Source organism: Chionomys nivalis, chromosome 7 (genome assembly GCF_950005125.1).
Source record: "Chionomys nivalis chromosome 7, mChiNiv1.1, whole genome shotgun sequence".
NCBI classification, from domain to species: domain Eukaryota; kingdom Metazoa; phylum Chordata; class Mammalia; order Rodentia; family Cricetidae; genus Chionomys; species Chionomys nivalis.
In genome coordinates, this window is record NC_080092.1 from 1,122,237 (window position 1) to 1,134,171 (window position 11,935).

Here is an 11,935-nt window from a genome sequence, read left to right on the forward strand (position 1 = left end):
TTGCCAGTAGATGGCGAAGTGCACCTGAGTCCACGTGACCGAGAAGTCAGAGCCAGTCTGAAAGGAATCCTCAAAAGCGAAAATTAACAGTAAATAGCATAAATAGCAGGCGGGAGGGCCAGGAAATCGGGGCCAAGGCCGGACTCAGCCACCCGCGGGGAGGGGACCAGGACGCAGAGCGGGGAGGGGACGCAGAGCAGTCACATGCGCGGAGTGGCGTTGTGTACTGATCACGCTGTTTTACTGCTAGGTGCTGGGGGCGGGGGGGGGGGGGGGGGATACAGAGGCGCTTGCACCACTGTGCTAGACCTGAGCAAGTCTGGCGGGCAGGGTGGGGCCCGCACAGACTTGTGCGGGGCTGAGTCAGCGATCCACCAAGCCGTGCAGCCCAGTAGTATGGTGGGCGGAGCCAAGTCGCCCTTCAGGAGTTCTGTTTGCCGACTTTCTAGCAAGCGCCAGGAAAAATTGAGTTGCTGCAGATGCTCAGTGACTCAGAAGCTCAGCTGCTTCTGCCGCTGTAGTCGGGCAGAGCAGACGGGCAAGGAGCTGTGCTGAGAGGGTACAATTTGTGTGGAGGGAGAGGCCTCCGGAGAGGGGGAGCCTCTGGCTCTCAGCGGTCGCCCCCCGGGAGGCTCTGATTCGGGGCGGGTGTCCGAAAAGCACCACGTTGGGCGCCAAAATGTAGCGGTGTAAATGAAGGCAGACAAAAATTATAATAAAATATTCAGCTTTAATTAGGAAAAACTTACAGAGCCCGAGGTTCCAGCGGAGAACAGGAAAGCAGAAGGGAAGGCAGGGAGTACGCCCACAATCTTTATAAATAAAAACTATCCTCGGGGGACCCTCGCCCTACAAGCAAGGTGATTGGCTAGGTCTCCCCTACAGGATTATGGAATAGGTGTATGACATTTATGTGTTTGTTAAGCTTTGGAGAAACAAAAACAATCTCTGAAGTGGCTGCGCCATTTTACCACCCACCAGTGATGTATGACTTCAGTGCCTATCCTTTCTCCTGCCTTGCTATTGGCTGTTTGACTTTTTATTAGGACCATCAGGTGTTTTAGACAGGCAAATAATCACAGCTTCACTGAGTTAAACAAATGCTGCATTAACAAAATTATACATCTTTACATCATTAAACAAATGTTCCACAGTATAAACACAAAAGGAACACACCTTAAAATAATATTCACCAACATTGTAGCCCTGGCTCTCTTGGAACTCACTCTGTAGACCACGTGGCCTTGAACTTAGAGATCTGTCTGCCTCTATCTCCTGAGTGCTGATATTAAAAGTGTGCCACCACCACCTGACTATTTAATGATATCTCTTAATTTTGGTGATTGTGATAGTTTGAATGACAATGCTTCCCATAGGCTCTGCCATTTGAGTGCTTGGTCCTCAGTTGGTGATTTTGTCTGAGAATGACCTTGCTGGAGGAAGTATGACACTTCTGGAGGCTTTGAGGTAGCAAAGAATTGCACCATTCCCAGTTTGCTCTCTGCTTCTTGCTTGAGGCTTAAGGTGTGAGCTCTTAGCTTGTTGCTTCAGCCATCATGGCTACCTGTTGCCACACTTCCCCATGTGTGAGCACCCAGCAATGTGAGTAATCTACCTGCGATCTAGAGAGAGGCAAAAGGTACTTGACACTCGGGAAAGGAAGAGGCTAGATACCAATAGGAGCAGCTGTAATCCTGACCTCTCACTGTATTGCTGGTCATCTGAACCTCCTTTTCCTAAAATGGTGTGGACTCTGGTTCCTCTAGGTCCATAAATAAACGCTTTTTCTGTCAGTGTCCTGAGCCTGGTGTTTTAATCACAACAGAAAAGACTGGTACTGTGATGGTCTGCTTATGGCTTTTGTTTTTCTTTTATAGTTAGATTGTTTTCCTTGAAAATGTTTGTTTACCCTAAGGTAGTCATGATTTTGTTCATGTTTTCTTTGGAGGGTTTGTTGTTTTTGCTTTTCTACTTGGGTTGTGGTCCATTTCAAATAAATTTTGATTATGTCATGAAATGGTGGGGTTCTTACATGCCTTCCAAGAGCTCGTGTTTTGAAGGTTTGCTCTCACCTGGTGATGCTGTAGGAGAAGGTTGGCACTTTAGGAGTGGGGCTGTTTAGTTAAGGGTTAGTGTTTCCCATATGGCTTCCTGGTTGTATTCTAGTATTTGTTCTAAAGAATACAAAACAAAGTGGGGAGTCTGGACAGAGACTCTGTGGTTCAGAGCACTTGCTGCCTGTGCAGAGGACCCAGGTTCAGTTCCTAGCACCATGTGGCGGCTCACAGACACCTCTAACTCTAGTTCCAGGGCTCTAATGCTATTTGATGGCCTCAGTGGGCATTGTATGCACACACAGACAAGCAGACAGAAACATGTATACGTAAATAACAATTAAAATAGAACCCCAGACAAAACAGAAAGCCACTAAACTCTTCCTGACTCAGTAGTTTGACTCACCACCTTTATGAAAAATATCTCTTTTCTGCTCCATTCTTTCTTTTCTTCTATAGATCCTAAGCTGCCTCATTTCTGTGACTTCCTAACTAGGCTTAACTTCAGCTAACACCCAGGCTTTACCTTTAGTCTTTGTTTATTCCTTTAAACAAATTTATGCTGATAATTTCAATTTTTATAGTGGCCATCTATATATTTTAATTTTTGTTTTGTATTTTTAATACATTAATAATTTAAGGCCAGGCAGTGGTGGAGCATGCCTTTAATCCCAGCACTTGGAAGATAGAGGCAAGTGGATCTCTGAGTTCGAGGCCAGCCTGGTCTACAAGAGCTTGTTCCAGGGCAAGCTCCAAGGCTACAGAGAAACCCTGTCTTGAAAAAACAAAAAACAACAAAAAAAGAAATGACATGGTGATGAATGACACATATACATGTCTTGCATTTTCTATTTTTGCATTGTTGGAGGTTTATCTTCTGAACTGTTAGAAGCAGGCTCTTTGACTTGAACGGTACCCATGTGTTGTTTTGTTAGGTGCCCCCCCCCCCGGCAGGGATGCTGCACTGTCATCTGCATGCACATGCGTGCCCATCCCCATGGTCTCACAGGCCAGAGCACATGTGTGTGGATATTTTTGCTAATCTAGTGGTGAGAAACTACATTTCAGCATTGCACTTTAGCATTATGGACATGTTTAAGGAGTATGGGTATATGTGTGTTTCTTCTTTTACGTTTAGTTTCTTCCATTTGAGTACTTTACATGCCTTTGTGGTGTGTGTGTGTGTGTGTGATCAGTATTTTATACTGCTTTATTATTTTTCTTTTTTGCTTTGCTCACAAGACTGCCATATATAAGATTTTCATATTCAGACTTATCAATCTTGACTGATCTGGGTGGCAACTCATACAAGGAAAGCATGTTCCATACCTAAGCTGCTGAAACTCCCCAGGTTTTCTTTTAGTACTTCTGTCCTTACATTTCTCAGCGTGAAGAAAGCCTTCCATTTGTCTTTTTCTTTTTTCTTTTTTTTTTTTTTTTAAATATTTATTATATATACAGAGCATTCCTTCCATGTGTGCCTGCAGGCCAGAAGAGGGCACCAGACCCCATTACAGATGGCTGTGAGCCACCATGTGGTTGCTGGGAATTGAACTCAGGACCTTTGGAAGAGCAGGCAGTGAGTGCTCTTAACCTCTGAGCCATCTCTCCAGCCCCCCATTTGTCTTTTTCTACTCAACAGTAATGTAAGAAAGTCCATCTTTGCTGAAACAATATGTGTCCACTCACACACAAAAAATAATAAACACAGATAAAGCTGTGGTAGGTTGCACATGGTGGTACGTACAAATGATTCCAGCACTCAGTACCGCGAGGCAGAGGGAGGCAGAGTGCAAGGCCATCTTGGCTTACACATTAAGAGACTGTCTCCGAAAGCAAGGATATAATATCTTTGAATATTTTTGTTGTTTTAAACATTAGATAGTTTCAGAAAATTTAGGCCATTCAGAAACTCCTAAGTAAGTAACTAAATCATTAGGACCATCCCATGCTGCAAAGGGAGAAGGTATGAACATTCTCTCTGGGCTCTGAGTTCTGAGGGCTGGTGCTCTCTAGGACACAATGTTTAACAAAAACTTAGCTGGATCTATTAAAGTCATTTACCTTTAATCCTGGCACTCAGGAGGCAGAGGCAGGTGGATCTCTGAGTTCAAGGCCAGCCTGAACTTTAGAGCTAGTTCCAAGATAGCCAGAGCTACACAGAGAAACCCTGTTCCAATAAAACAAAACAAAATAAAATAAAACACAATGCTCAGAAACAGACCCAAATATTCACAGACATCTAGTATCTGATAGAGGCAGTATCAACAGCATGAAGATAAGAGCTATCAGCTTTTTCTTTCTGTCAGAAGGAGCTCCAGCTATTAGACCTTGTGGTAGGTGCCATTACCTCCTGATCCCTCTCCCTGCCACAATTAAAAACAAAAGCACTGTCCATGTAGTAGAGGAGAAGCAAGAGGCCAGCCTTCTGAGGCCAGGGCTGGTATGAGCCTCATGGGGGGATGGTCTAGAGGGCTGCTGTGACCCTGCTCACACAGGGGACGGTCTAGAGGGCTGTGACCCTGCTCACATGGGGATGGTCTAGAGGGCTGCTGTGACCCTGCTCACACAGCGGACGGTCTAGAGGGCTGCTGTGACCCTGCTCACGCAGGGGACGGTCTAGAGGGCTGTGACCCTGCTCACATGGGGATGGTCTAGAGGGCTGCTGTGACCCTGCTCACACAGCGGACGGTCTAGAGGGCTGCTGTGACCCTGCTCACGCAGGGGACGGTCTAGAGGGCTGTGACCCTGCTCACATGGGGATGGTCTAGAGGGCTGCTGTGACCCTGCTCACACAGGGGACGGTCTAGAGGGCTGTGACCCTGCTCACACAGGGGACGGTCTAGAGGGCTGTGACCCTGCTCACACGGGACGGTCTAGAGGGCTGTGACCCTGCTCACACAGGGGATGGTCTAGAGGGCTGCTGTGACCCTGCTCACGCAGGGGAACGGTCTAAAGTGACTGTCAAGTTCCGAGGAGATGGGAGGAACATGGAGGAGGAACAGAGTTAGCCACCACATTGTTGACTTGAGTATCTGCCAGTGTAATCTCTAGGAGTCTAATCCTATGAGGTTAGCTCTCAACTCCTCTCACCCAGCTCTCTCTACTTGAAGGTGTCCCCTCAATGGAATCCTTTGTTTTTGGTTTTTAATACTTTTCATCATTTTAAAAGAAATCTATTTATAAGATACATTTCAAGAAGACAAGACTTGTTGGTCACATGGTCTAGCTTTCATTAAGTCCATATCAGGGAATATATTTTTTAAAGGAAAAATCAGACCTATAATCTAGTTTGATTCAATATGTCAAATCCTATGAAGTCTTAAACGTAGCACAAAAAATAAAAACCCAAGCCGGGCGGTGGTGGCGCACGCCTTTAATCCCAGCACTTGGGAGGCAGAGGCAGGCGGATCTCTGTGAGTTCGAGACCAGCCTGGTCTACAAGAGCTAGTTCCAGGACAGGCTCCAAAACCACAGAGAAACCCTGTCTCGAAAAAAAAACAATAAATAAATAAATAAATAAATAAATAAATAAATAAATAACAAACCCAGAGTCAGATATTGGGGTTCAACCCCAAAACCAGAAAAGCAAAGCAGCCAAACCATTAGAAAAGTCTTATCTCTACTAAGGCTGGGCGATTTCAGACTAAACCTCTCCCTTCCCATTTTATATTCCTCTAGTGCTGGGATTAAAGGCATGTGACTCCCTAGTACTGGGATTAAAGATGTGAGCCGCCACCACCTGGATTTCTTTCTGCATTGATCTGATCTTGTATTGTATAGTCTAGGGTAGCCTTGAACTCAGAGATCCTACTTCCTCTGTCTCCCAAATCCTGGAATTAAAGGTGTGCGCCACCACTGCCTGACCTCTAGTGACTTTAGCTTTGCCCTTTTGATCTTTAGATAAGTTTTATTTATTAAAACATAGATAAAACATCACTGTACTTAAAAGCAAACACAAGTTTCAGTGTAAGCTTAACAGTTCACCTGTTTTAGAAGAGCAGAGAGCTACACGAAGGCAGGATGTGTTCTGCAGCTATCCAGGTTTCCAACCCCAAGAGCAGCTGGAGCAGCAGTTGTTCTTTTCTGCTTTGCTTCATCAGCAGTTCTGAAGGAGCTTTGTAGAAGCTCTGCTCCTTTTTCCTCTGGTGCTGTAGCTTTATCGAGATGCAGCCCGGGTTTTTCCTCTAAAGGGTTGCTAATGCAAAAACAGCCCAGCTTTGCACTGTGTGCACAGCACCCTGTAGCGCCTGTGTCGTAGACTTTTATCATTGAGACGTTTTGTTGGCCCTTCTTTCTGCTCCTAGTGCCACTCATGTTGTTCACCTGGTACATTGCAGCTACGCAGCAACTGGCGTGATTGGAAAGAGAAATCTGAGTCCTGACCCACGGGAAGCTGGCTCGGAGGATAGAGAATTGGAGGAGATAACTGACTCTGAACTTGAACAGATGGATTCCTGTGCAGACCCCCTCCCAGAGGGAAGGAAAAAGGCCAAGAAGCTAAAGAGATTGAAGAAAGAGCTTTCCTTGGCAGGTCAGTATTAGTCTGGCTGAGTCTGACCAGGAGCTGCTTCAGGAGGCTCTTATTTTGGGAGCAAAATGATAGCAGGCATTGAAGGCAGACCCCATGTGGTGTGCACGGAGCTGCCGTCTCCTGGAGCATGAAAAGCAGCTCTCTAATTGCTGTGCTGGATTACTTGGCACAACGTAAGGGAGGAAGGACCTGTTTGGGCTCATGGCTTCTGAGGGGTTTCGGTTCAGCGCAGTGACAGTGATACTTCTGTGTGTGGGTAGAGCAAGAGGTGGTTGCACAGCAGGCTGTGCTTCTTTGGGTGGTGGCATACAGGAAGAGGAGGGATTCCACCAGCCAGACCCCACCTCTTAAAGGCTCCACAGCCTTCAGAAGTAGTACCACATGCTGGGGCAGAGTTTTCAGACATGAGCTGTTAAGAGACAAGCAATGATGTATTTTAATTTAAGAGGTTGTAAGAAGCCCTGGAGCTGCACACAAAGCCTGATGATTCAAGGTGCTGCATGCATATCTCTGGTAGCCCCAGTGCTTAGGATGTACGTTTAGATTCACACAGCAGCAGCCCCTTGTGCTGAGTGTCAGGAGCAAACCTGACACTTCGCAGGGACAGTCTGGCCTCCTGACTTTCTTCACAGGCAGGATTCTATAAGGAGCCACGGAAATGCGAACTCAGCAAGTGTTTAGAGCCTAGTGTTTGCCTGACTCCCTAGTGGGAGGTTTTTTGTTTTTTGTTTTTTGTTTTTTTTTTTTTTTTGGTTTTTCGAGACAGGGTTTCTCTGTAGCTTTGGAGCCTGTTCCTGGAACTAGCTCTTGTAGACCAGGCTACCTGGCCTCAAACTCACAGAGATCCGCCTGCCTCTGCCTCCCGAGTGCTGGAATTAAAGGCGTGTGCCAACACTGCCTAGCGTGGAAGCCTTCTTACACTTGATTTTTAAGTTTTCACAAAAGCCTTGAAAGGGGAAAACATTACCCTTGGAGTGATCCAGACTCCAAACTCTGAGAAGTTAGGAAAGTGTGAAACGTGGAACTGGGGGACCAAGGCCTGCCTGAGCCAGCTGTGCCTTCTCCACCTCACACAGCCTCAAGCAGCCAGTGCTCACACCCTAGAGCAAGGGCTTCCCGTGTCTTCTCATCCCTGCTGTGCAGGACGAGGAAGCAGGTGACACCAAGGCACCTGTAGCTCTGCTCCTTGTGTGCTTTGTACTTGTGGAACAGGCCTGAGTGCTGGGCAGTTCTGTGCTTAGATCCTTCACTGTCTGCTTCATGGCTAGGAACATGGAGCTTCTAAGAGTTTACCCACGGTCCCAGTCTGCCCTGTAAGGAAGCTGGCTGCTACTCTCACCCAGGGCCTGTTCATGTGCTCAGGATGAGGAGATACTGACCTAGAAACAGTTGTTTTTCTTTGTGTTACTTGGGGACAGTGGTCCTGATTGACAATCAAGAGTGGGATCAGAGCAGTGCTGTGCAGCAGGCTTGACTGTGCTTTCCACCCTGCATGTATCCTGATCTGTAGTTTGCAGAATTTCATCAAAGTTAGCAAAGAGTCAAATGTCTGCCTGACCCTTGTCTGCATGTGGTGCAGCTTCATTTTAGCAGAGACTGAAGTCCTGCTTGCCGTCCCTCATCCCACTCCACCCTCCTCACCCTCCGGCTTGCCGTCCCTCATCCCTCCTCCACCCTCATCACTCTGCTCTCTAGAATAGTTGCCTTAAAAGGCCAGGCTGGGCAGTGTGTGCTTGGAATCACAACATTTGGAAGACTGAGGCTGAGGGATCCCCATGACTTTAAGGCCAGTCTGGCCTATGCAGGGAGTCTGGGGCCACTCTGGGATACAGACTGAGGCCAATTTCCAAATAAGTAAAACACATAATTATAGAATACATTAATAGATTGATTTCTTTTGTAGTTTTCATTTAAGTGAAAACTTTGTATTGGTTATTTAGGGTTTTAAACTTAGGATATTCTAATAAAATAGGTTTTTCTTTTCTCCCATTGAAGCAGTGTTGTCAGTGCTGAACAATGTGAACCAGAACAAAAGTAGATTTTATACTTCTTCTTCGGTACTGCAGGGGATGCTGCGGGAGAGACACCTTGATGTTGAGTTGGAGGACGTGGGGAAGTAGGCTTTTTTCTGAAGCCTCCCGAGTAAAGCCTCTGACTGCAAGGTAGAACTTGCTGTACCCTCCACCCTTTGGTTTAAGCACTCAGTCCTGTGTGTGTGTAAGCTAGGCCAGGGTAGTCAGAGGCTGAACCCGTTGAGTCAACCAGTCTTGTTGCTCACTTCTCTGAGTGAGACCTGTCATGAGCGAGTGCAAGCTCACGGGTATGTCGAAGCCTCAGAGGCTCTGAAAATGCCAAGAGTGGAGCTTCTGCCAGTGGTGGGGCTGTAGGGAATGCTGGGGACCATGTGGCCCAGGGTCTCCCCAAGAGCTTTAGCACTCAGCTTTGTGGGCCCCAGCCACTGTGCTACACAGATCTGATACCTAACAGGAGGGCCAGCCCTGGGGCTTTCTGCTTTCCAAAGAGTGTGTAGCAGAAGCAGAACCATTGGGTGTGATGTTGCACAGAGGCCACCCAGAATGGTGTCAGTGCCGCCATAGAAACACTAGCAACCAGATGCCTTCCTGTGTGACAGGAGCACTAAACAGCTGTTTGCTGGGTTCCTGTTGTGCCACAGAGCATCAGGATGTGTCTGCCCTCAGAACTTCTTTTGGTATTGTGTCAGGTTCTGTAACCACAGTAAGGCACGGAGGAGACAGGTTTGTGTTTAGTTCACTCGAGCAGTCCACGCCCAGAATCTTGGCTCTGCCTGTGACAGGCTTGGATGCTTTCCCTTAAGGACACTTTCTTCCTCAACAAAGTCCACAGGAGCCACACTAGACGCTGTGGCTCACATACCGATCCAGCTGTGTTTGGCTCTGCCACCCCTGCCAACTGTCACACTGGCTGAAGTGGAAGAGTTTCTGACCTACAGGAAACCTGTCTGTAACTGACCCAGAGGAGGACTCAGCCTACATCACTGCCTCTGCAAAAACCACAACTGTTCTCGCTGTCCTGGGACCCATGGTCCTCACTGGCCTGCTGCCTGGCATTTCTCCTGCGGGTACTAGCTGCGCTTCTCCTCATGGGAACTCAGGTTGTTGCAGCTTTAGTGAGGAGCTTAGTGCTTGCTCTAAACTCACCTCAGGTGGTTGGTCACCTTTCTATGTCTGTTCTTTCACCACTATCCTGGGGACATCAATGGCTACCTGGTGAGCTTTTATGAAGTATGTAAATGCCCAACTTGGTTTGCAGCAGAGACTGATGCTTGCACAGTGAGAGGTAATGAAGCTCCCGCCTGTGAGCAAACAGAGGCAGCCTAAGCAGGTCCGGAGGTTCGCCACCTTCATGTGTGGGTCTGTCCCCGAGTCTAGTACCTTCCTGTGCACCAGTCCTTCCCTGCTTGTCTGGAGGTGTACACAGGGTGCTCTCAGTGCCAGCCAACAGTGTTTCCCTAGTGACTGCCCATGTCCTTAATCTGCTTCTCTTTCCCCAGGGACTGTTGCAGATAGCCCTGCCATGCTCTTCGAAGTCCCTGACACGTGGTAACAGAGACCAGGGTGGAGCACACTGAGCGTGCTGCTGCTGAGAGAGAGCTATTTGGAAGCCATACTGTATTCACTTAATCAAATGAGGCATGGGAGGGCTTAGAACCAAGTTTATTTCCTTTTTTGGCTATCTCTATCTTCCCATTCCATCTAAACTGACCACTGGCACACGTTGTGATTGAGGACTTGCACTGACCACTGGCACACGTCATGATTGAGGACTGTTGCAGGTGTGTGTTATTAACTAATTACTTCCTGCTCCTGGGAAACCTGTCTGGCCCCATGAGTGTTGGCAAGTCTGCCCAGGAAGGAAATCAGCTGTGTTATGATCATATTCGTACTGAGCTCCACCCTGCCCGGAGATGTGCCTGAACTCTCCATTTAGCCTGTGGTGCCGTCACGGGTCACGGTCACTGACTCCCGACGAGTAAGTGGTTGTACCCTACTTCCCACCATCGCTGCTTAAGAACAGCACGCAGACTTGTCTTTTCCATGCCATCTTCCTGTGCTGACCCAGCGTCATCTCAGCAGATACCTGGGCTTTGAGAGCTCATTATTTCAAGTTACTTTCCCTCTGATGCAAGTCTCTCGTGGGTGGTGTGTGTGGTGTGTGAGTGAGAAGCTGGCTTTTCTGTTCCTCTGCACAGTGCCAGATTCATGGTGAAGTGGCTTCACCTGCTTGTCTTTACCGTGCATTTTTGTGTATCTGGTTACATGGTGTGTGTGTGTGCGCACACGCGTGCACGCATGTGAGAGACAATGGCAGAACTGCAGCATGCATCCGGCTCTCATCGGACAAGTTCCACAGTGGCAGAGCACCATGCACTCCTGTGGGACACTCCCCGGCCAACACTTCTGGACATGGAATGCTTTTGTATCATGAAAATAAAAATGAATTTCAAAAAGATGGAATTAAAGAAAATTTCATAAAAACCTGCCTTTAACTTTTTCTTTGGAGTGGTTGATGCATTTGCCCTCCAGCTCCTGTCGTGGAGTCGCACATCTCCGTGTTCCCCAGCCTGAAGCTCCTAACCCTTCCCTTTCCCCCAGGGCCCTGCAGCCACAGGCCTGGTAGGAAGGAGTGCCAGCCTTTCAAAGGCTTCAGTTGCCCAGCTCAGTTTGTGGGCTCCACTGAGTGCAAAGAGGAAACGGAGGGAGTAAGCCAGGGCTATTGGCTCTGCTAAGTCGTTAGACTTAAAGGTTAGAGACTAAGGATAGCCTTTTGGTTTGGTTTGGTTTTGAGCATAGAAAAGGGGACTTGGCTTCTTTTGCACTAGTCCAGCACGTTATCCCTGAGCTACATCCCAGCCTGACACTAATTTTAAAAAGGAAAAGGGAGACTAGAGATGTAGCTCAGTGCTAGCCTGGCATAGCTGAGGGAGATACATTATTTATGGAGCTGAATAGACAGTTCAGTGCTAACACTGCTCTTACTGCTTTATCAGAGGATCAGAGTTCAGATCCCAGCACCCATGGCCAGACAGCTCTCAGACACCTGTGACTGCAGGTTATTGAACGTCTCCCTCTGTCCAATGGACACTGACACAGTATACATACATATATGTATTAATACACCTTGAAAAAGTATAAAAACTGAAAAGGGGAAGCACAAAACACTATGAGCTGGCACGTCTGTGTACATGCACAGGTCTAATGTGGGGACTTGCGAGAGCTCCCTAGTCCTGTGGAAATGGAGATCTTACATGAGAGGGAGACAGCTTCATTATCCAGAGGTAAGAATGTCTACACTGTGCCTGAAGACC

The 11,935-nt window shown here is 47.5% G+C and overlaps 1 protein-coding gene across 3 annotated transcripts in view; it reads left to right on the plus strand.

Annotated features, from left to right (window-relative positions):
* Positions 1–11,084, plus strand: part of Parn (poly(A)-specific ribonuclease) — a 98,472-nt gene extending 87,388 nt beyond the window's left edge. For all 3 annotated transcript variants that reach the window (XM_057775557.1, XM_057775558.1, XM_057775559.1), the window contains exons 23-24: positions 6,395–6,588; positions 10,121–11,084. In XM_057775557.1, coding sequence (XP_057631540.1) covers positions 6,395–6,588; positions 10,121–10,173 — 247 coding nt within the window. In that variant the 3' untranslated portion in view covers positions 10,174–11,084. The remainder of the gene's footprint in view (positions 1–6,394; positions 6,589–10,120) is intronic.
* The last annotated feature ends 851 nt before the right edge of the window (positions 11,085–11,935 follow it).